The 25,727-nt window shown below is 41.0% G+C and overlaps 1 protein-coding gene across 4 annotated transcripts in view; it reads right to left on the bottom strand.

Moving 5' to 3' along the window:
• rxraa (retinoid X receptor, alpha a) overlaps positions 1–25,485 on the bottom strand; it is a 104,940-nt gene extending 79,455 nt beyond the window's left edge. For all 4 annotated transcript variants that reach the window (XM_071466788.1, XM_071466791.1, XM_071466787.1 and 1 more), the window contains exon 1: positions 25,148–25,485. In XM_071466788.1, coding sequence (XP_071322889.1) covers positions 25,148–25,175 — 28 coding nt within the window. In that variant the 5' untranslated portion in view covers positions 25,176–25,485. The remainder of the gene's footprint in view (positions 1–25,147) is intronic.
• Positions 25,486–25,727: the final 242 nt, after the last annotated feature.

The raw sequence follows: 25,727 nt of genomic DNA, 5'->3' as shown, positions 1-25,727 counted from the left end.
TGTAAATACGTATCTATAAATTAGAAAATGTTTATTTTCTGCTAAGTTTTTGACAACACTGCAACATTTCTAAAAAAAGAAAAGAAAAAAAAAAATCCAATTTCAAAAAAGAGCTCATCAAACATTCAGTTACTTGACAGCTGTAAAAATATTAGAAAGAAAAGACTAGCATTTGAGTACGTGTCTTTTTCCTGTTGGCATCATAAATCATTTTCAGTGAAGGGCTTTACTTTTCAGGCCTTGAAGTAAATGATGAAAGTGCGGCTGCAGCAGGAACGTGTATGTGCAGGTTCTGGTTATGCTGTCATGAGTGGTAAGGTTGGTACATGTCTCACCATTAAATTGTCTCTGTCACACTGCATCATTATGTCTTAACTGGTATTCTGTGGCAGGACCTTGATTACAGAAATGTTTGATCTCAGTCTTTACTTCTGAGCAGCGAGGATCTCATTGGCTTTAATAATTTCATGATCCAATCTTCCGGGGGACAAGCTCAAACCTTCCCCCCACTAACAGCCAATCAGCATTATCCCTACCAGCGATCATGGGGGATCAGAGCAATGTAAACATGCTGGGGGTTTCCTCATTAAAGATAGGCTGCTAATGAAATTGCATCCAGCATTTACAACCTTGTGCTAATGAAGGCAAGCCTTTGAGATGTTCCGCTAATGAAAGAAGGGTTTTTTTATTGATATAAGGCTAATAAAAGAAAGACTTAATGACAAGGTTCTAATGAAACAAAGGTGTGTAAATTTGCCATTATAACAAAACTCACTGATAAGAGCCCAGCTGAAGTATTTTCATTAACGAACAATTCTCATTTATCACAGATACATCAGTGAAAGAGCTTCCAGACTTTACAAGACCCCACAAAACTAAAGTCTTTGAAATACATTCAAGCATTTATGAGAGTTTAAGAGATTGCAGCCGAGCTCTCTTAAAGCGTAACGATTGTTCATGTCCCGTGTTGCCAGGGTGATCAAGCCCAAGGTCAAAGTTCATTGGGCCTTAATGCATCTCCCAGGTGCAATAAAAAAAGAGCCTTTCCCACATGGGACTCCAGGGGATAAGGTCCTGGTAGAAAGCACGGAAGGACGGACCAGTAGAGGAGCCATCAATCGCCACAGTTACCGTCATGAATGCCATTCACCTTCAGCGGTATGCTATTGCGTAGGACAAAGGATTTGACTGTGATTGATCAATTAATTCTGAAATGAGTAATGTTGAGCAGTAATACAATCACTATAAGAATACACTGTGTTTAATTATTCTTACATATCGACTGTAGACTATCTGCCAGTGCTTTATCTGACAGGCAAATAAACCGGCAGGCAGATTAACCATTTATGGAATCAATCAACAACAAAAACAAGCAATTCAAAGACCTCAGCTTCAGCTCCGGGTTATGACTGTCACTTTTCTCTATTCTGACATTTTACAGACCAAACAATAGATTAATTAATTGCAAAAATCAGTGAGAGATTAGTCAATTTTGAAAAATTATTAATTGCAACCATAATCAGTTCTATTGCACTGCTTTCTGTAACACATTCTATGTTTGTGTTTTATACTGTTTCCCTATAAATGACAGGCAGTAAGTACGACAATTATTGCCTTGATGTTTGCTTTTCTCTAAAGAGAGCTAATCCCTCGAAACATTATCAAATTACACCAACAGTTAGCACTCTGATGGAGCCTATGTGCTGAAACAACTCTACTTTTTCTTCAGTTCAGTTCAGGATCCATCAGCTAACAATCAAACACTTCTCATTTGAGCATTGCATCCCTCTCTGATCCTGATCATCAGTATGGAAAGCATCTAGCCCCCTCTGAGCATATCTGCTCCATCAGCAAACTGTCTTCCCTCCCATTTGATGATATCCATTTCGAAGGAGAAAAGGCCACATTTCAACATGCCTCTGAGCTCTTATTTATCTCAACCAGAGCAAAGCCTGAGCACATCTATCACAACAACAAAGCAAACCTCATAAAGATTACCGGAGGCTATACCTAGATGCTGATCATACTTGTTAGAAAACCAGCTTTGACAGATTTTACACACATGTAAATCCTTTTGTTGTTTTTTCTGCGTGTTTTTCTGCTTATCTGGATTGATTACACGCCATCTTGCAGTTTTCAGAACCACAACCTCTGGGTTGAAATTCCACCCAAAGGTACACCACATTACAGAGGCCCCGAGGGTCCATGAGGAGCCAAACTAAACACAGGACAAACCAGTGAGAGTAGGTCAGTCATTAGGCGACCCCTCAAATGTGCAAGAGCTTTATCTTTACATGGAATGTCATGCCTCTTCTGTGAGCTGCATATTTTATTTGGTATATTACACCTGGATGACCCTTGTATCAAGGTACGTGTAACTTCTGCGTAGAGAACCTGAATTCTAACTTGCATTTCACTGTGGCTACGGATTCTTCAGAGCTTTAATTTGATCTGCCTTGGATGAATTAGGGCAACATCAGGCACCTGAGGGCATCTTTAAGTCCTAATGGAAGGTTAGACAAAATCTGCAGAAACAGATACCCATGAAGACCTTGGCTGGAAGACATAATTCTCAGGCTCAGCCACAACAAACGAAATCACTTGCGGCAAAACTTCCTTTACAAAATGACGAGAGGGTTGAGGACTGTGAGTAGTCCTCACTTAAGAGGGGGAAACAAGAGTGAGTGAAATCTGCAACTTGCATTTGTTTATCATGTTTTGAGTCACAAAACCAACCACTGTCGAGGTCTGCGCCAGCAATAAAAAGTTAACTGGACAGCTTTATTGAATGACTTATTAAGCGACTGTGTTTTGCGAGACCTAAACTGAGGCGCTTTTGAAATGAACAAGAGCACCGTTCTGTTACTGCTGTTTCAAAAAAACATGCCTTCCTGCTTTGTCTGAAATTGAGTCTGCACTTTCACACAGTCTCAGGATCAAGAAAAAGGCAGTTACCCTGGTGTGGTATTTAAAGCTGCAAGGCATCTGTAAAAAAGGTAGAAGTGACAAAAATGACCTTTGTAAAACCGTGACTTTAGGACTGTTATTATTGAGCAGCACATGTCTATCTGCAAACCACAGGCTTTCATTGTCATTGAAGCTCTTTTTTAGACTTCTGAGAACAACAGAGAGAATAATTCATGACTTCATCAACAGATACAAAGCTTAAAATGACAATGTGATTCCACTGATTTAAATATTATTTAAATACTAATTAAAATAAAATGGCAAAGGCAACTGATTCAATCTGGAGATGTTTTTTTTTTACCTACAGAATTGCATGCTGGATTTTAGCGAACATAAATTTTAAAAGCTTAAAGTTTAAAAGCTTAAAAACTGCACATGAGAAGTGGGAAACAGTTTTTGCAGGAGAAGAGACTGCATTGAAATATTGTTTGATACATCATGGCCTCAACACTATTTTTTCCTTATTCAATACAGCTTTGTGAAGATACAAAACTTTGACTCATGTAGTTCTCAGTAAACAAGGAAATAATAAAAACATGCCAATATATATCTCAACAGTAATTAAATAGTGCTGCTGCTCTACTGCCCTTGTTGACACCAAGGTTGTGAAGACTCTCACAGAGACAGACATATTTCTGACACTTTGTAAAAATGAACACACGTCTGGAGACAACTAGCTGAAAGTGTGGTTGTGGTTGTGGCAAACTCTGCCGCTGACAAAGCTCCGCCCACAGGCCTCCTTCCTATTCCGTTGCAATTTTTGGTATGAATAACCAACCCCACCACCTCTTTAAGATGCTGGATTGGCTGGTGCAGAATTTTTTTTTCTTGGTTTTATTTTTTCCCCCCCCCCACACATACACACACACAAAACCAAACTTGACTGGCTCCAGACACACAGTACACCTGCACACATAACGGCTGCTAAGATGAATTATGAGAAAAGTATTCTAGTGTGTGTTTAATGCTGAATGATGGATGGATGTATTTTGGCAGTGGCTCCATTTCTTCCCAGTCTCTCAGGTTCACCTTTCCCACAGAGATGCACTGCGTTTCTCAGGTTTGTAGAAAACGTTACAGTGCCGGGGTTAAGCTTAGATGACACCAAAGCTGTAGTTCCTAATAATTTATAGTAGTCGTTTGTCTCACTTGCTGTGACGTGATGAAGCCAAAGGCAGGCCATTGGTGGGCAGCCACAGACAGACACAGAGGGAGGGGGGGTGGACTAAAAGAGTGTGGTAAATGAGGTTAGAGGGGAAGAAAAGAAAGGGCCAGTTCAAAGACTGCTTGTGCACGTCACAACCTTTCTCCGGGGCAAACAGGGGAACAAGGGCCTCACTGCAGCCCAGCAGCCAGAGCAGCTCCTTGGGCAAACGACTCTAATCAAATTTGTGTGATTGGACTCAGAAAAAGCTGCAAGGGTAAAAGAGGCTCCTTTCACCCGGGAATGGACACAAGGAAGCATTTAAAAATCTACTATCCCTCTGCTGATCTTTACAGTAGCAGTTCACATGACCGAATATCTGCAAACACCAACAGCCCTTGGCACATCGCACACTGGCCCTTTTCTCAGCTGTGAAATATCACCACCAGAGAGAAGAGAGATAAAACTTTGTTTTATGTACTTCCTCTAATGAATCACTTGTGGAAATTCATCCAAAACTTTTAGCATTCACCCTGGTCTGCACTGCTTCAACCTATCATCAAATCTATTTTTAGCCTTGATTAATGGTTGATTGGATACAGTTCTGGCCTTAGTTCATGGCCTTGAGTTTCCTTGATCGTAGTTGACATTTTGGAGCGATCAAAGAAAATTACCTCCAGCTACTAATGTTAAAATAAAGCTGGGCTTTACTCTATGAAGATTAATATTCTGTGGGGGGAAAATACAGCAGTGCAGAGATGTGGCAAGGCAGTAAGTGAGGTGTGGTACAGTGTAGCGGCCTGTGCCTCCCCTCACTGTCTGTCTGAGCCCTGGTGGAAGCTCCCAAGGCACGCTTCCTGTTAGCCTGCTAAATTGACTCCACACGCCCACGCTCCCATCTCTACAGGAGCGCAAAGTCTCCTATTTACCTCCTCCTGCCACTTCAGCCTAGTACATCTTGAATCCAACATAGTGAGGACAAACAGGTACACACACCCAAGGACAAAAACAGAAGGAAGGACTTGTGCTGCCACCCACGTCCTGTTCTTCTCCTCTAAACAATATGTTCTATAACTCTGACCCAGATACACTAATCAAGGTCGCTGCATGCTTAAGTCAAGACTTGCGTTAGTATTTGCTTATTTTGCCTTTGTTGGTGTAAGGCCGCCTGCACCCCCAGTCTCATTCAAGCAGTGTGGCAGACATGTAAACACCCAAATTTTCACCCAATCCACTTTCCTATTATGGAAGAAACTTTTACCTGTAATTCTGAAATGACTGATACATAAGATATGCATGATAAATAGCATTTTCAGTCTTCAGAAAACTGGTAATGGTAATGGTTATCGAACAGAGAGAAGCAACTGAAAAACTTGATAAAACAAATAATCAATCATGATATATTTATTTAGGAAAATAAAAAATTATTTTGATATGTTTTTAGACATGATTAAGGTAATGATGTGCCTGTCAAAAAATGGAAATACAGCTGCATTTTGCTTAAGGATTCACTAGAAGAAAGCCATATATACATATCAAACCGTATGTTTGAGCAAGCTATGTGAAACATATTAATATGAAATGGTACATAATTCAAAACCTGAAATAAAAACATCTGGAGCCACAGCTGTTCTGCATGGGTGTATATGTATGTAATAAAAACACTGAACTTCATAATACAGTAGAACAAGAATTACACAAGACAGACCATTTGCCGGGCAGTTATAAAAAACAGGGATTAAAGTGCACTGTTTGGCTAAAATGCCTCTTTAAGTTGGAGACATTAAATATGGGGAACAGGGGATTTTAAAAACCAGTAATGTTGATTCCAGCCTGTTGACCGTAAAGCTCCATTAGGGAGTGGACTCTAGAAGCCAAAAAATATTGGAATAATCCTGTCCAGGATTTCAAATTTACAGCAAATTGGTTGTAAAGTCCACACCTCAGATTCAGTATCACTATATGACATCAAGCCAGGCTGAACTGGGAAAGACTTGGACAGGAAAACAGAGCTTACAGAGCAAAGTCAAGTTTTTAGGCCAGGATAATGAATGGAGGCAACAGGGCTCTCTCATATCAACATATCATTAATATCGTATCTTATCATATCAATGACAGAGCTAGGGACTGCTGCACCTGAAGAAGGGGATGTTTTTCAGTCTTACTCTTGAGTCTTAAAAAATAAACACTCTTCCACCTGGCGTATCAGCTCCAAGGACAATCCTGCAAGGCAAAACATTATTTCTGTTTGTGTGAGGCTGAAGGTAGAGCACTGTCAACAGGGTTCCCACACCTTCTCAAACATCAAATTTAAGGACTTTTCAAGGATTGGAAGGCCAAATTCCCACAAATTCCTGGATCAAGCTTGAGACAGGGATCAAGGCTAATTACTGTTACAGAACTAATTTTTAATGAGAACTAGCAAGCTTTCCAGAGGCTCACAGACAACAATTAAAGAGAGAGAGAGGCTTGAATGTGGGAACACTTCTCAGTTGTGCTGTTACAGTGACAGCACGCGGTCTCTTACCTTCTCTAACACAGCACAGCTTAACAAGATATTGTGGAAGTTGAGCAACAGAGAAAGTCCAAAGAAAATATATATATTCTGCACTTTAAATGATCCATGTCTATTAATATATTTTTTCAAGAGCTTTTAAAGGCTTTGTTTTCTTTCTTAAATTCACAGACTTTCAAGGTTGGAACCCTGAGTCAAGGCTTTCCAAATACAATGTTTGTAAGGACTGAGTTAATCCAGTTTAGACTATTACATAAATTTCTGTCCACAAACAAGTTGTGTTTGAAAAAAAAACCTAGAAGATGACATTGATTTTTCTTAACATCTTAAGTAATTATGGAAAAGCAAAGGCCTAATTAAACCTCAGGTCTTAGCAAAGCACTGGCTAAGAATCTCAACTTGCTCTTTGGTACTTTATGCATGTTATGTAAAAATTATGAAACACTGCAAGTCCTTGCTGAGCCTTTAAAGTAAAGCAGCAAATTACTCTTAAATGGAATTTTATGAGTTTCACCTCAGAAAAAAACTCCATGGGAGTGACTGGTCAAGAACAATCATTCATTTATATTAATTTTTTCACCCCTAAAATGCCATTCAGAGAGGAAAAATACTTAGATGATAAAGTAGCTGTCCAGCCATGAACTGTGAATGTAATACCTTGAATGTTGTTCTGCTGTATGTGATTAATGATGTGGTGTGTGGATAGGATCAGGTGCCTTACGCTGTTTGGTATTTTGAGTTAAAGAAAAGAATTTAAGAACTATAAATAACTGACATTTACACTGTAATTTGTTCAGGAGCAATCTTGTGACTGGAAGGTCGCTGGTTCGATTCCCTGGACTGGCAGGATTAAATCTGGGTGGGAAAAGTGAAAGACTTATCCAGCCATCATCAACACCACTGTGGCGCTGCGCAGTGATCAGCAGATTGTACTGGGCTGCTTCCAGGTGTGGATGTGTGTGTGTGTAACCGTGTGAATGTGATCAGGGCGTTCCTGAAACAGCGAGGTCGCCTCTCAGTGAAACTACCCTGAATAAAAGCACAACGCACACGCTGAGCAAAATCAAAGCATACTCTCTCACAACGCCTTGACACTGAAAGCTTTAACACTCATGCTACATTAATTCATATTTTAAGAGAGATAAAAGCTAGTTATACCCTATACACCATTTGTTATGGTGACATAGAAAATAGCTCCTCTGGATACAAATATAAAATGTGTAAAAATCACTGACTTGTAGAGTGTGCACTGCTAACTGGGAGAGTGAGACAGCTGAGGCTGAGGCTTGTTATGGGTTACAGTATTATTCCAAAGCCTGAGTGATCTCTTGTGCTCTTCAGGAATGGATACATGCCACGCATTCCAAGAGGCAACCAAGTCATTCCACTTGAGGCTGTGACAAGCAGGCTGCAGCTGCTCTAACAGGGATGTCCATCTACAGCAGCTATGCATCGATTTGTCCATCCATCTATTTATCCTGCTCTCAAACACTATGTTTTGCAAGGCACAAATAATACATTTTACACCTTTACCCACTTGTCTTCTGTAAATAATCATATGGGAAAGCAAAGAAATATTTAGCTTAAGATGACTTGCCTGGCTCTTCTGATCTTTCTGTTGCTCATCAGTGTCCACGTATTACATATTCAACCTGCAGGATTTTAACTTTCCTTAGATTGAAGAAGAGAAAATTGCTTAAATTTGCCAGAAATATTACCATGTATCAAAAAAAAAAGTTTGATGTCAAAGTCAGTCAAAAGAACTGACAGCTTTTCAGATTTAAGCACTTTTTTGAAGATGACTACACAGCAGATGACTCAGTTAGAGACTGACACTCTGTCTGGATGCACTATGTTCTACATTTATTATAATCCATTGAATAATCTATGACTGTACAACTTAAATTCAGACAACAGTCCACATGTTGCAGTAAAATGTGTAACACTACAGTCCAAGTGGCAAATTTAAAATTTTGTTTTCTGTTCTACTATGAGACACAATAAGAATCAAGACAAGTACCACCCTAACCTACACAGGTACTGTACTGAATCATACTGTTTTACAGTATCCACCTTTATTCTTTCATTGCATTGTAGTATTGTAAGATATTGACAATGTGAGATGCACATCTCAAGAAGCAATAGTGAAAAAGAAAACAAACCCGAGAGACAAAAATCCCCACAAGATTCCTCACAATGCTGCTCAGTGAAAACCACAATAAACTGTGCCTGCCAAAGTAAAATCTGACCTTCATATGATAATGACATTTCTGAAATGGACGTGATTCTGTTTAACTGTAGTTAAAAATCCTGAGGATGTCAAGGATGACGACATGACTCATGACTTCAATAATATCCCATGCTCTGCTGTCACAACAGCCCCCGTCCTGCAAGTGACTGCCATTTCCTACATTTGACAGAAGCCTTATTTTTAAGTTTGTATTCAGTACATGATCAAGGACGGAGTTATTGGCCACATAGTTAAAGATATGAACACGTCAGGAGGAAAAAAAAAAAATACTTGGATCAGTCATGAAAAGAAACAGAAATACAGACAGCAACCAGCATGGGGGGCGAACAAAAAGGAGGGAGATGGAGAGGGAAAGAAAAGGGGGAAAGAAGAGTGAGGGAGGGATAGAGGCAGACCAGGAGAGCAAAGCAACACTTACAGACTGTGGGAGAAAGAGAGAGTGAGGAAGAGAATGAAAGAGGGAAAGAGAGGAGAGACAGGCAGAGAGAGAGGCACACAAAACTAGGTCAAGTCACATGACTGGGATCGACTGCAGGCAGGATTAAATATCCTACAGCATGTGGTCATTTACACAACAAATGTAGATTTCATTTTATAAATTATTTCTCTTCCACGGGGGATGAGGCTTGGCATAGAGAGTGTGATTCCACACTGTATTCGGGTTGGAAGCAAGGCTTTTCAGTGAGCACAAAAACAGAGCATTAAAGACTTGAGCGAGCCATTCCCTCTGAGACAGGAAACAAAGCGGGAGCCTGAGATAGCATGGAAATGATCATAACAGGAGGGAGCACGGTTCCAGTATGAGACAGCTCCATTGTGACAGGCTAATGGCCATAACATACCCAGTCCATTATCGTGGACAAATGCAAGAGGACAGTGAAATATTAAAAAACAGAGACGTCACCAGTGACAGCTCTGTGTAAGCATATTGTCAAATGGATGCGAAGTACGGAAAATAAAGTCAACTGATTAATGTTTCATGCAATGAACTGTGTTTCACCACCACAATGATCATTAGACTCCAGCTCGATCAATCATTCATCAAACAGGGGGAAAATAATCAGCAACTATTATGATAATCAATTCATTTAGTTATTTTTTTAAGAAAATGTGTCAAGATTCTCTGGTTTCAGCCTCTCAGATGAGAATATTTTCTGTTTTCATCCTCGTCTGTGATAGTAAACATGATGTGTTTTGGTTTTGGGTTGTGTACTGAAGCCATCACCTTGGGCTTTACAAAATAGGGACGGTCATTTTTCTACAATTTTCTAACATTTTATTGACCAAACAACTAATCAGTTAATTGAGGAAATAACAGACAGATTAATTATAATCATAAAAATAATTGCATGCCTAAATTAGCCCTACATTAGGCAAAAATCTTCACAATCATTAATTTTGACAACATAAGTTTGTAAGAGCTTATGTTCACATCATTAGAAAACAAGTCCACTCAAAGTCAATAAATGATAACATTGATTTGTCATGCAGACCCTCCGGAAAAAGTTAAAATTACACTTTGAGATTTGTTCTTGAAAACATCAAATATTTGTTTGTTTTGTTTGTTTTGTTATTGTAATAATTTGGCACATACGATTTACAACGACTATCTGTTGCACTTACATTGCTCCTCTCCTTTTTTGGGATATACACAAGAGCATACTTGACATTTATATGTGGCAATTTTGTGCAAATATACCATCCATTACACTATAGATGAGAATTTGAGTGAACTAAAACACTGGTCAAAATCTAAAGTTAATATTCCACCATGGAGTCATGAATGAAAAAGGTGAAACTTCAGTGGTGAATCTGACTGATGCATTGACTGAGAGGAATATCAGATGTATGACTGAGATGCACATACAGTATGATGCAGGGTGGCATGTCGTGAGATTCAAAATGCCGCTGGTACTACACTAAACCCCCCTCCCACTCCTCCCACCCTGCTCCATCCAAAGAGGAAACTATAGCTGTCAATCAAGCAGAGGACTACAGGCTAAGATGGTCATAAACTCAGTCAATCCCCTGGAGTCCAGCCTGTAGAATACCATTCATTCATTCACATCTGTGGTTAGCTGAGACCAAGACAAACAACACAGAAAATGTATATGTGTGTGTCTGTGTGTGTGTGAGAGAGACAGAGCTGGGCACTGAACTGAAATCTGCTACCAGCAGTTCCATTAGTGAACCCTAACTGGAGATTCCCCACCAGATCTGAGCCAATCAATGTGATGTAATATGCCACTGACGACCCAGACTAACACATGGCTCTTCTCTCCAATCAGTTTGACCCCCGGGCTTTCAGGATCACAGGGCCCAGCACAATTCATTTAGACTGCTGTGTTTTACAGCGCAGATAAAAGAAGCAGCTGCTGCAGTTAAGATCTGATCTTCACAGTTCATACAACACTGGGGAAATTACGTAGAGGCGAACTTATATGACAGAAATATCACTCTTGCCACAGTATGTGCTTACATGCATGAACTGATGATGCTGAGGATGCATTTTTAAATAGTCTATATGAAAACTGCATGTATTTATTAAATAATATATGTCAAAGGCTCATGAATAGATGATGGATTTTAAAAACATATGGTAAAATCCTTTCAGGTTGCAAAAAGTGATCATTTTTACTAGTACTGACATTACAATGTATTTTCCAACAAGACAAAGTGTCTATAATAACTTCTCGTTTACTTTCTTAAACTTTTGTAGCTAAATTCACCAGGGTTTTAAGTCACTACTATAACTTGAGTTGTTAACCTGTTTTTTTCTATTTATTTTGTCAATGGACTGACGCTGCTTATGTTTCCTCGGGTCGCCACCTCATTGTGTGTACACTCTGAATTTAAGATTTATGATCATTTTCTTGCCTAAAATGTAAACACTGACTTGACTTGGTATTTATAAGCGGCATTTATGAGGTAAAACCTGAATTTCTTTGGTTAACCTTGAGAGATTTATTTGAGGTTTTACTGTGCAGACCAGGGGTGAGAGCATGAGACCTGAGGTGCATAAAAAATCCAATAAGTAGAGCAGTAGGAATCAGGTTTATTTTGATACTGTAGCGAGGTCCAGGTCAAGGGGTGAGGCACCGTTTGAGGGCTGGCAGCATACTCCTCCTACTGAAATGTCATCGATGACATCACTACACGTCTACCTGCAGACGCCGCAAGGTACAATTAGCCGGTGAAGCATAAAGCTGCTCCAAAAATACTAAATCTGCCTTGCAGGGTAAAAACTCTTATCTCAAATAACAATTACTGACCAAGAGAGGCAGACCGTCAGATCTGCTTAGAGCTGAGCAGTGGTGCACCCTCTCAAAAAGTAGCATCCAAAAGAGCAAAGTTAATTTGGATCAAGGGACAAGGGAAGTGGACGAAGCAGAGCAAGGTCACTCTGTATACTGTACATAATAACCCAAAGCTCAGTGTAGAGGCTAGAGTCATTGTCATAATCTGATTCATGGACAGTGAGATGTGTCCTTCAAAGAATGCTAATATCAATAATCCTGCTGCCCCGTGTATATTTGTGCCTGTGTTAGTACAGTCTGTGTATCTAATAGGGCTGAAACAACTAATCAATGACCTGACTAAAAGTCATCAATCGAGAAAAAAAGTCAATGTTTTTCTTGTTCAAGCTTCTCAAATGTGAGAATCTGCCTCTTTTCTGTTCTTCTGCTCTTCCTTTCTGTCCTTTGGGCTCTGGAGTGTTTGTCTGACAAAACATTTGACATCTTGGGCACTGGATAGCTGTTGCAGCCAGTTTTGGGTTTTTTTTTTTTTTTTTTAAATAAACAATTAAATGATTAAATGAAATAAATCTACCAAAAATGAAAAATAATCATTATCTGCAGCCTCCGTGAGAATCTATGTGTGTCAATGCGGATTCATGCAGATTTTTACAGAATTTCCATGAAAAGGTAAAATGACTCTTTAAAGATGCAGAAAAAGTTGTATTTCCTGTTTTAGTCTATAGCGATCATTGTTAGCAGACAGAAAATGTGAAGAAAATGAATGGTTATTAGTCTTTCTTCTGCAAACATTATTTCAATATGGAAAGCTGGATTCTTGTTTTAAAAATGAAGAAAGAAACGGCCATCTGTTACATGTCAGTGCATACAGACTTGTGCGCTCATCCAGGCAGCGAGATGTAGGACAACTGCAGAGCAACTTGTGGGTTAAAAAAAAAAAAACACAAGGAGCGATGTCGGACCAAATAATATATCAACATTGAAACAAGCTGAACAGGATTCTTTCCAAAAGCAACAATAAAATTATATTATTTAATCTTAAACTGAAACTTTGGAATGTTTGATATTTAATTGATTTAAAAAATGGATTAATTAATAACTTATCAATTCAACACTAACAGCCTTATGTTCCTTGGATTTCTCTCTTCATCTTTCCCTTTTTCTCCTTCACTGTCCCTTTTTTCCAGGCATTTCTCTCTTCCCCTCCTCCCTCCATCTCTCTCAACCCATCCTCTCTTTTTTCTCTCACTCCCCTCGCTTTCTTCCTCTGATCGCTGCCCTGCTCCTGCCTGTGCGCACTGTAGCTCTCGGGGGCGCCCGGCATCAGTAAGCCCATCAGAGGGAGACCGTGATGCACCTCTTTTGATCAGCGCAGTGGCCACATTAGCATGTACCTCTGTGCTCTCCTGTTCTCCCCTCCGCTCTGAGTAAGCTACCTGCCTGTCAGCGCCGCCGACCCACGAGGAGCCTCGCCCAGGTAAGACAGAAGGCGCTCGGAGCTCATCTGAATCTTAATCACTAATGAATGCCAGCTTGCAGCGCCAATGATGAGAGGAGAGAGAACTGTTCTTGTGATCTTACAGACAAAAGCCTTGCCGTGCATCTCTAATGCACTGTATGGGCCCCCGTAGCTGAACACGGTGCCGTGGACTCAGTGAAAGCTGAGTGATACGAATCGACTGAAGGTGTTGATTCAGTACTGAAGCTTTTTTTTGTCTCTCTTGAGACTTTACCTCAAAGGAAGCCTCATGTTTGCACTCTTTGTACGTCCTTTTCAATGACAACAAACTAATACATGAAATATCTTATTTTGTTTTTGAAATAACACAAAGGTGGCCTGTTTGTGTTTTAATCATAAAGTACAGTGGCTCTTTCATGCTGTACCAGAAACGTCAGTTTTACTTCTGGTGAACACAGAACAGAAACATAAAAAAATTGAGGAATTCTCTTGCTTTTTTTCTGCCTTTATGAGGGGCTGTGTTTGGCCGAGGTCTGGATCCACAGGCGGGTGCCCTCTCACTTGTGTGCCACTTAATTAGCCAGCCTTGCACAAAGGGGAGTTGGTCACATGGGCCCAATTTGGCCCGCTATAAAGTCTGCAAGGGCTCGACATGCATTACTACAGAAGTATTTACGTGCCTGCTGCACTAGGGTAAGAGACTTTGAAGATGCGGAAAACAGGACGGAGAAGAAGAAGTGAAGAGGAAGAGAAAAAAAATATATCTGAAATGAAAGGAGGGGACCCTTAAATTCCAGGGAATTTTTCCAGATGTTGCACAAATATTCTGCTGAGGCAATCCAGATGTGCTCACTCTGTTTATTCCCTCCTTCTGCTCGCTGTTCCAAATACTTTTCTTTCTTCCCCTTTCCTCTTTTCCTCTTTCTACAGCCCCTCCACCCCTCCCTCCTTCAAGCAGCCCACATCAGTGTTCCCTGATAGTGCCTTTTAAGTGAGGGCTTTAATAGCCCCCAGGGCACCTTAGCATCCACTAGGATCCTGTAATAAACATCCACTCTCATTCTCTACAGCACATATGTGTGTGTTAGAGAGTGTGTTTTTTCGGAGAGAGGGAGATTAGGTGCCTTGTTTTATCGCTCTTTGGATCAATTAACAATTAACTCTGTTGCTAACAATAGCTGCACTGATGCAATGAGAAAAAATGCACTGTAGTGAAACTGAGTTAAAGACCTAAATAAAAACATGCTTCTTGCTTCCTTTTACCAGAATCCACACAGATTTTGCCCCCTCCACCTCCATACAAACACTGTCATGTCTGCTGAGGCTGCTCCTCTCCCACAGAGCGTGACCCAGCCACAACCCCTGACCTTCCCTCTCCCAGACAGCACACTGATTCTCAGCTGCTCCACTCGACGCTGCTCCACATGCACCAGTTCATGAATCAGTGTGTCAGGGACTCCCAGCTCACACCACCAGTTCAGAACATCCATGTTGTAGCATCAGCTACACACAGGCGTACATGTGCAGACTTGTACACACTGACACATATGCATACTCAAGTGCAAACGCACATTCTGATCCTCATACGCATGCAAATGTGCATCCTGGTGCTGCAACATTTAGCTCATTTACCATTCAATCGGCAACCTGAATAATCAACATACATTTTTCATTATCTATTGATTGTTTAAGTCATTTATCAAGCAAGAATACAAAACTCCAGTATGAAACTTGTGAGGATTTGCTGCTTTTCTCTGTTTTATGTCGTTGTAAATTAAATATCACACAAAACAACCGATTACAAGATTACGCCTTGGGCTCTCAGAAATTGTTATGGGCATTTTTCTATATTCTCTGACACTGTAACTACCTTAATAATTAATCAATAAATCAGTAAATAAATAAAAAGAAACAACAGATGAATCAATAATGGAAGTGTTAGCTGCAGGCCTAGTGCACGCCAAAAGAAACACGCACACAGTCACACAAATACAGTACATAAAGCCACACAGCTGTGCACAGTCCTGTTCAATAATGGTCCTGTTCTGCCAACAACTCAAGGCTCAGATCTGCCCTGTTTAATCTGCAGCCTTCTCCTGTTTCCCGTTCTGGGCTGAAACAGAAGAAAGCATCCTAAACGTGACACTTGAACTTGTCAAAGCCGTTTGTACAGGCAACTGTCAGCACTTTGGTATGCAGAGCACTGATGACAAAGACATGGCCAGCGCCTGCACGCCTGCCTGTCTCTCAGTCTAGTAAACCTGGTTGCTCAACTTTCTCCTCTTACTCACTACAAACAGCTTGGATAGAGAGTAGGCTGCATGTGCATTAAAGTGTTAAAAAAAAAAAATTACACACTGTCATGGAGCAGTGATACAAAGCCCTGTGCAGCATTTAATCCATTTACATGACACTGAGAACATTTTCCTTGGTGCCACAATGCAACGTTTTTCTCAGTCTAACAAGCAAGTTAACAAATTCTATAGCCAGTATCAAAGAGCATTCAACTCAGTCACCACTTAATGCGTCTCCTGCATTCATCCATTCTTCTTAAATTCAGTCACGAAGCAGTGCTGTTCGTTTAAAAAAAAAAGTTCTTACTATGGTCAAGATGGGTCTAAATTAGAGCATTTTTTATGTGTTTCAAATGTTATGTGGCCTTGTTTTGTATAACATGACTAACATGACTACTGTGAAAAAATGTTGAACTCACATAGATTGAACGTTGTGGAGAAATGGAGAACAGCCTTTTAAAACATGTCCTGCCAAACACGAGCAGAAAGAGTAGAAATTCAACTTTTCATTTTAGTTGTGCCCTTGAAGGTGGAATGACGATGATGATGGAAGCACATGTTCATCTGTCAATATCAAGAATACTGGGCTCCGTGTTGCCGGTGTTGTTTTTCCAGATAGACAGCCCTTCCCCCTCTATTCCTAACACCCCTCCACCTTCCTGCCGTTGAGTACATTCCTAAAACCAGACGGCCACAGCAAGGTGTCTAACCGTGGGTGACAAAGCCCTCCAGACTTCTGCTCAGCCTGTCTGTATGTGTGCACATGCGTACAGGTGTGTCTGTTGAGGCCAAGGGGGCCACAGTCTGGGCGGATGTATGAACGTGCTAGACCTGCAGGCGTCAACAAACAGTTAATCAGTTGTTCTCTACTGCAGGCAGAGGAAAAACCCAAAGAGGAACCCTGTTATCTCACATATGATCTTTTTCCTCCTCTCATCTCTCTCACATACAGTAATTTGTGAAAATAATGTGAAAGTATAATTCAGTAAAGATGTATGTATCTACGCTTTGTATCCACTTCTGAGATGACCCGTGTCAGACCTTTTTGCATCTGCTAATATCCCTCGGCATTCTCCGTCTCATCAGTAATCCAGACTGTTTGGTAGCTCGTGTAATTGATCTTCTGTTTATCATAATTGCAGTCACAGCCTCTAATCTTACAAATTGGTTCAAAGGACCACTTTGCCAAAGTTGAACCTGAACCCTGTCATTGTAGTGTAAGAAGGACGTGAAAGTCAAGGAAAACTTTCTGATGCAGGGTGTCTTGAGAGCTTGCCCATGTATGAAAACTATAGCTTCAGCGACCCTTAGTCCAGGCCTGACGGGAAAACTGAACAGCTCACAGTCACATGCAGTGCGAGCTAAACATATATGAAGATGAAAATTACTTTACCACATTATGTTACTGGTGGGTTGATATTTATAAGACACTACCTTAACCCATGAGTTGTCATACAAAAACACTGTCTATGCCACAAGTTATCAGGTACAGCACAGAAAAGAACAACAAAAAAGAAACACAATTTCACTGGTTGTTGGTCGGATTACAAATGAATGCTCATCAGTAAACCTTAGTATAATAATTCAGACTATAAAGTTCTGTTTTACTCTTAATTTCATTTGTTGGGACTAGAGACATCTTCATTAGGCTCTGAAGTTGTTTACAGAATGACTCACAATAAATAGCTGCACATTCTCTGTGCATAAATATTAATTCATGTGTGGGAAATGGCGTACACATGGTTTTTGTGTGTACACATATTTATGCATCTGGTAGTTATGGATGCTATTAAATACTATGGTAGTCATTCATAGTAGTTAGTAAGCAGAACTACTATAGGGACATTTGCAATATAAAAACGGAAGCACTTTTTTGACACAAGTAACAGTTTGCTTACTTATTCTACATTAAGTGTAGCAGCATGTTGTCGTGCAGTCTCACACTGCAGAGTTGAGAAGCACGATTCACAAACCTTTCTAGTGCTTCAACTGACCCTTCGGGTGAATCAGTAAGAAAAATGCCATTTTCTTCACCTTCCATTTAAAGATTAAAACCCAATAAAGGCGATTCACAAAGCATCACAGTATGGAATATAAGTAGGGGGAAGTACTTCAGTGTCGCTTAGTTTCTTAAGCAGATGAATAAATAGCTGCAGGAAATGCATGACGGGGGGAAGTTTTGCAAATGATAAACAATAGTGGCTACAGATGCAGTGATATTTGTATGTGTTTGTATTACTTGCTTAATGAATCAACACTATTATGTCACTATTTTACAGCCTTTTCAGTTCAATATTAATCACCTCTGGATATACACACCGTGCTTCGCATTAGCCTGGCACGCTAATGAATAAAACAGATTAAAAAAAAGAAAAAGGGAGGCTTCTGAAAATGCTCCAAAATTCAGGAAAGGTTTCTTTACTGTGGGAATATTACAACCCATGATAATGCCAGGATCTTCTGGCTGACAGCGGGAAACAGCATAGTGAAGTTTTTTGGCTAACAGGTAAGTTTTTAAGTAACTGGTCTCATTGTTATACCTGCAGATTCCCTGAGAATGTGTGTAGTGTAAAAACATCACCACAGAGAAGTGAGTCAGGGGCTATTATAAGCTACTTGTGTTTTATGCCCATGGGCCACTGTGTCTTATTCTGTCTAGGTCTAATTTAAATTATGGCTGCTCCCAATATCAATTAATTTTCTAGGTATGAAAGCATTTCTGTGTGTTCAGAGCGGCACAACTCATCATCCCTGAAGAAGAAATAACTACATTTCAATTCTGAGTTGCGATTGTCCTCAAATTGACAATATGAGGCCGGCTCAGTGGGGTCAGATCTCGCTTTCATGCTGGTGCAAACCTCCACCTAACTGGATGGAAGAAAAATCGGGGTATCTGTAGCCAATTTTGGGTGTAACTTGGAAAACCGTGTGGTATTTAAAATCTTCTTTCTTCATAAAAACATTAAAGATTGACTTAACACTGACAATAATTTACTTTACCTAGCTTTATCTTTGTCCCCCAAACCGCTTTCTTTCAACCTTAAAAAAGCCGTTACATGTGCCTATAACATGTGCATACAGCATTTAATCTGGGTCTTAAAAATGGCAGCAAGGAATTAATCTCAAATGTGAAAATATAGATACTGGAACTACTTGATCATTGTCACGATATGTATTCATTGGTGTGCAGGTGTAAATGCACATAACCTTCACCCTTCGCCCTCTTCTGCTTACACTCAAACACCAGCCCACTCACACGCACTCATACATGTACATACAGAACATAACCAAGGTGTTGTGTTTTTTTTTTCATGCTGAGGGATTTCTGTGGCCGTATGCCCAGCAGTGCATGGCAGCCCCACCCCCACCCATTGGCATCTAGCAAGGTGACAGACAAACCTAATGGCAGCAGCAGCGGTGGTGGTAAGGGTGTGGGAGTTGGGGTGGGCGTGGGTCACACTGGGACACCTCATCTCGCTCCGCGCAACCTCAAAAAAAAAAAATGCGATGGAGCGGCAAGAGGCACGGGCTTAATTACCCTCCTCTGTTTCTGCTGCAGCAGCAAGTGTTTACATGTACATACACACGGACACACAGGGTGTTTTGAGTATGAGTGTGTGCAAAAAAAAGTACAGGGAGGGTACTGTGTTTACACCTGAATATACAGCTTTATAAAAACAACTTCTCAGCTGGAGTCCATAACTCTATTCTTTTTCTTTCTCCAAGGAGTGCAGGAACATCAAACACATCGTTCTAGCTTTTGATCATGTTACACACTGATGATATCACAACCAGTGTAACAGATACATATTATTACTGCATGTGAAGCAATGATCCAGTGTAGTCTAAGCTTACTTCTTTTACCTACTCCATCACCTAGAAGCAGAAAATGACATTTCCTCACTTCTGCAACGTTGCTCTACATGACTGATTTAAATGAAATAAATCAACATTTTTTTATATGTTCTCATTGGGGCCAATTATGAGTGGTATGGGAAGAAATGTGGGCATAAGGAAATATAATGACATGAAGGAGCATAATATGGATCTAGTATTCACTCGATTCGTCATCCCTCTCTAGTGAATACCCATCAAAGCCTAAGTGCTCATAACTTAATTACAAAACACATCATAACCACCAAACAGCCGAGATATTTTCATGCTTTACCGCGATCACAGAAGAAGAGTCGACAGTTGTTTTTATTATTGAAAACATGGCAACTTGAGGATTGCTGAGGAGAGAAGAAGGTCTTTGTTTCTGTGGTTTCTTGGCACCACTTAAATTTCACAGCACATATAATGCTATACTCTTATTTTTCATTTCTTCTTCAATCATCATTGTTTCTTTCTCTGTCTCTCTTTCTCTGGTTCTGTGATGCACGCAGAACAGAGAGAAAAGAGCTGTGGCTAGAGCAGGGCAAACTGACCTTCCTCTCAATGCGAATTATGAGTGTGATCTGGTCAAATCCCCACAGAGACTACGTTTCCACTTCAAAAGAGTGGCTGTATGCACCCTGAATACTGCCAGCCCACAGAACAGCCATTCAGACACTCCAAGGACCCGCAATAAAACCCTGAAACTAATGGTGCTCAGATGATTCCAACACCGAGCAGTGAGTGTTCACAGCAATGACCGAGCTTCTTCAAATCCAAACTGTGAATGTGAATTACTGCTGAAGCAACTGGTTGATTTAAGTCATCTAGCAAGCAAAAAACACTCATCATTCCCCAGCTCTAGCTTGGGAAAGTGGAGAATTTACTCTTTTCTGTCCTCAATCATTGTAAAATGAATACTTTAGAATTTTGGACAATAGATGGGATTTAAAAAAGCAGTGTAACGATGTCACCTTGGGCTCTCGGAACTTGTGAAGGTCATTATTCCACAACTTTATAGACTAATCCTTAGTTCCAGCTCTGCTGTGAATCACCACAAATCATAGATTATGGAATTTGAAATGATAAATGTTAGGGAAAAAAAAGGAAAGAAACAAGAAGAGAAAGTAAGACAAAGACTACAAGCTACTGTCTTTAAAACGCTTTAAACAACAGACTGAATGCCAAAGGCAAATTCCTGAAATGATGGAGCATATGGGGAGCAAAGGTCAAGGTTTGAGGTGCAAAGTTCAATGTGGCCGTTATCAATAAAGACCTCCTGCGAGCAAAGGACCTCCTTACACAAATAATTAACGAGCATTTGAGTCATTCCATGATTTGTGCATCAGAAAGCCTCCCAGCACTTTCTGATTTGTACTATGTTTAGAACATAAACAAGTGTGGGCTGCAGAGGAGAGGAGAGAGCATGACAGGCTAAAATATGTACTGTTTTATCTGAAGCCAACGCGGCTCCTTCTTAGTCATGAAGTATGCTTAATGCTTTTTACTGATCAGCAGAGATATTCCATGAAGGATAAAAAAAAAACCCACACTGGCCTACACTTCATGGCAGTTTACTGTAATTAAAAAACACACTATGGCTGTGTTCATACTTGCAACGTAAATCCTTTTTGTCTTGCACAGTTTGGTTTGGATGTTGGCAGGGGTGAGGGGTGGGAAAGTGGAGGGTGGGCACATAGACGGCAAGCAAATTTTCTTTGATTTCCTTGAGTTAAAGGCCTCATGGGTGAGATTGAGAAAGAAAAAAGAGAAAGGAGAGGGAGAGAGAGCTGTCACTTTAAGCCATTAAGTCTCGCTATAAAACTCCTCCAATAAAAATGACAGCTGCAGCCCCTTTTCTCAGAAGGGGAGCAAAAGCATCACATCAGGAACACAAAACTGGACGGCCGTAAAAGACAAACTTGGCCAAATGCTTTTGGCAGTGTAATTCCACAAGCCCACTCCCACCACCACCACACACACACACACCCCTCCCGGCACCCTCCCTGTATTACCTTTGTTCCTGAGTTACTGCCAGAAAAGGAATGTAGCCCTCCGTCTCCCACGCACACACACACACACACACACACACACACACACACACACACACACACACACCATGAATCTCACTTACTCATCAAAGACCATGAACTTCATTGATTTTGGGAGCAAGTGTGTGTCTGTGTGTGTATGCTGGGGGGGGGGGGGGGGGGACGACCTTATGCTCCCCTAAACAGAAAGCACCAAAGAGTTTAGGTCCACCAGATTCAGGAAAAACCACACACACACACACAAACACTCACACATATACCTCTTTGGCAGGTGGTAAAACGGGCCTTTGCAGTGAACAATTGGGTCCTTTTCAACAGTGTTAAATTAATTATGATCTATCAAAAGAGGACGTTTTGTTTCATAGAGCTCCGTAAATCATAAAATACATCACTTATACTCATTTTTACCCCGGCCAACATTCAGCAAATAAAATGTCTCTAAAGAACAGGCAACTCAGTGTTAAAAAGTGTAATCGTTTCAGACTTGATTGCACTCTATCTGCCCTTTTTCACTAAACGTGTAACAGTTCATTAGACTATTATTCAGGACCTTCAGTCACTTTAAAGAAAAAATGGTTTCGATTTACTAAAACGTTGTTTATCTAAAAAATCTTTTGAACAACAAATTATGGCAGCACATTTCACGCTGCAGCCTCTGCCTGATTGTGGTCAAGAACATTTTGTTTATATAGCCCAAATTAGTCTCTGCAGGCCTTAGAATCTGGACAGCAGACTGTATGAAACCCTCATCCTCAGATCCCTGATAAGGAAAAACTCAATAGAAACCAGACATGTGCAACAGTCAGCGGGTGAGACTTCATTACGTGGAAGTACCTAGGTGCTGACATATTCGCCACAAAATAATCAACCAATCAGAAAATCAATACCTGCACATCAACTGAGGGATAAGAAGGTAAAAGGTTTTTCACCTCAGCATTGTTGAAACGCTCTCCTTTCCTTTCACACTCACGCTGTTTGTTTCACTGACAGACCATCATAACGAAAGGACACATTCTCCTTTCAATGTCATCTCTTCAGTCTCCATAGCTTAATGTCAGATATGGAGGGGGGGGCTAATAGTGGGATCAGGCAACACATCAGTATACAGTACTGAGCGTACAGTGCCAAAGGCGGGATGTCGTCATCACAGCCAACAACCAATCTATAATTGTAAAATGTACTTGCTGTCATTTCAAACAGTTGCATGTCAGAATTTCTAATGCAGCACGACAGATAATTACATTGAATAAGCGGCTAATCGATACGTTCAAGGACTTTGCAGATAGCGGCGTCCTTGAAGTGGCCAATTAACAATCAGCGCTCAAGTGGACCTTTGATGGAGCAAGTTTAAATATAAATGGTGATTTAAGGACTGACAGATTAGGACCATAGGCGATGAAAAGGCTGCTGATACAGCATGCGGTGTGGCTCTGAGGAAAAGATTAGATCCAGCACTGCTGGAAAAGTGTTCCTCCTCGCTCAAACAATTAAGTGGTGAGCCTTACACCAACCAGATAAGCCTTTGCTGTGTGTGTGTGTGTGTGTGTGTGTGTGTGCTGTCAAGTGTCTGTATTGGCTACACTAGCGCACATTTAGGCACACTTGAAACTTGAATCACTTTCAGCGTGGACACACAATACGGTGCACCTGTAATAACAGCCCGTCAGTGTGTGTGACACTGGCGGTTTAGCGTATTTCTGGGAAGCCACATAAAGGGCGTTGTGGCCACAGTGTCAGTGAGTGGGGTCTGTAACTGAAGAAAGCCGCCCAGTGTCTCAGAAGTCCCCGTGAATCTCCTTGGTGCGTACAGGCAGCTGATGATACGTGTCGAGGTGTAACCTGACGCCCTCATGAAAGAGCAGCAGAAACAATAACAGGGCTGGCCTTCAGCTCTGTGCTGTATCTCTGCTGCAGGGGACAAGGGTCTGCCCTGTTCACTTAGGCAAACTTACAGTGGTGTTCAGCATTAATGATTCACAGTGTGCTGCACGTGTGGCAGTGCCTGTTTAAACTAGGAATTAAAAGCATCCATTAATAAAAACGAAGACTTCATCTAAGATTAATGGTTTAAAAACACAGTAATACATTAACCAACTTATTTAACTTTTTTTTTTTTTTTTTTTTCTGGAAATCAAAGCATGCCCTGTGTTAGGCTACTATTTAAAATTATGACAGCTGTGTAAATGCCCCGTTTTCTCCTTAGAGTCTTGACTGTCTGGAAAAATGAAAGATGAAAAATGAATGTGAAAGTGTGCCTCCATAACCAAACAGAGAGCAGCAGCTCTAACGAAGTCTCCCCTACAGCCTGTAGTCAGTGTGTCGTTTCAATGGAGCACTTCCATCCACTCACAGCAGGCTCCTGGTCAACACGACAACAGTGTGGGGGGCCACACGGTCCCACCTGTGTGTAGCTGATGTGCTGGGACTGCGCTAATCTTATCCTGAGCGCATTTTACGAGACAAAACTTAAACTGGCCTTTCATGAGCCAAACCGCTTCGGTGAGGCACCTCAACAAGTTGAAATCTCACACTGCTTGGATTCATTTTTAAACCACTTGCTACACATCCGACGGAAGCAAATTTAGCCGCAAGTTAAACCACGCTACGTGAAAAACATAGAGCTGTTTTTTTTGTTTTTGTTTTTTTGTTTTTAAATGAAGGCTTCAATACCTGTCTATATTCTTCTTTCTTTAAACGAAAGAAATGAGCACAACACGCTATGCGAAAAAATAAGTCAAACAAACAAATAAATAAATAAACCGCACGTTGAATTTGAAAAAGTCAAAACCCAATTTCTGAAACTGTTGTTGAAATTTCTGCTGCCCCACAGAGCTTCACCTGCGTGTACACTTCCCCCAGTGGAACTGATTAAAAGATAAATAAATAAATACTAATAAAAGTCGACGGTCAAAGTTAAAACGAGTGGGCTACACTGAAACTAACTCATCCCGAGTGAGATGTCACTCCGCCAGGGCGAAATGTCATCAGCGCAGGCAGCAGCGCTACATGTGCAACATATGTGGGGTCTTTTGGGGTTTTTGTCTTGTTTGTTTTTGTTTTGTTTTTTTTGGTCACAGTAGAAACTAGAAGTCTGTATCAAAAATGTAAATAAAGAAGCCGACGTCCGCTTCAGTTCGTCCGCAGCTCTCAACATGTTGGTGCATTTGGCAACTCGCTCCATGCGCTGTCAAAAGATAAAAGCAGGCAAGAGGAAAAAAAAAAAAAAAAAAAAGGCAGCGCGATAACGTTTCACAGCAATCTGCAGACGAAAGTCCCATCGAAAACCCCTCACATCCACAACACTACGAGGCTTTGTCATTAGACAAACAAACTTACCCAATGACAAGAACGGTTTGGTTTCCATGTCTGCCTGGTAGGTTAGCTCATGCCAGCTGAGACGACCGCGTTTGGGAGTTTTTCACAGGCGGCTGCTGCCCGAGCAGAGCGGACCAGACCCGGGCTGTGCTGCTCCTGCTGCCGCCGCTGCTGCTGCTCCTGCCGCCGCCGCCGCTGCCGCTGCTGTGGTCCTCTTCAAGGAGACGGGGCTCGGCTCGAAGCGGTAAAAGTGACAGGTCGATGTCTGATAGTCTCAGAAGATAACCTAATGTTTCCACCTCTGTTTGCTCACTCAGCTGCTGCGCTCACACTCCTCTCTCCCTCTCATGCTCGGTGTACAACAACTCCAACTACTGGATCTGCGCTGCAAAAGGGACCCGCGCAGGGGGTACTCCCACTAACGTCGACCGAGCCGCAGCGACGCCACGGGCGGAAAACGCGAGCCTCGTCGTGAACTTTGAAAATGAACACAAAAGAAAAAAAAAACGTGAATACACAGTACGTTTCATCCGAGTTATTAAAGGTCTGCAGTTTTCCTCGAAGCAGAGGTTTTCCAGATCAGGTGGAGCTCTTTCAGCTG

Source organism: Trachinotus anak, unplaced genomic scaffold (assembly GCF_046630095.1).
Source record: "Trachinotus anak isolate AG129_WGS33_773 ecotype Australia unplaced genomic scaffold, CSIRO_AGI_Tana_v1 ptg000028l, whole genome shotgun sequence".
In the NCBI taxonomy this organism is placed as follows: domain Eukaryota; kingdom Metazoa; phylum Chordata; class Actinopteri; order Carangiformes; family Carangidae; genus Trachinotus; species Trachinotus anak.
Note: the sequence above shows the minus strand (reverse complement) of the source record. Positions and strands in the feature narration are given on the sequence as shown.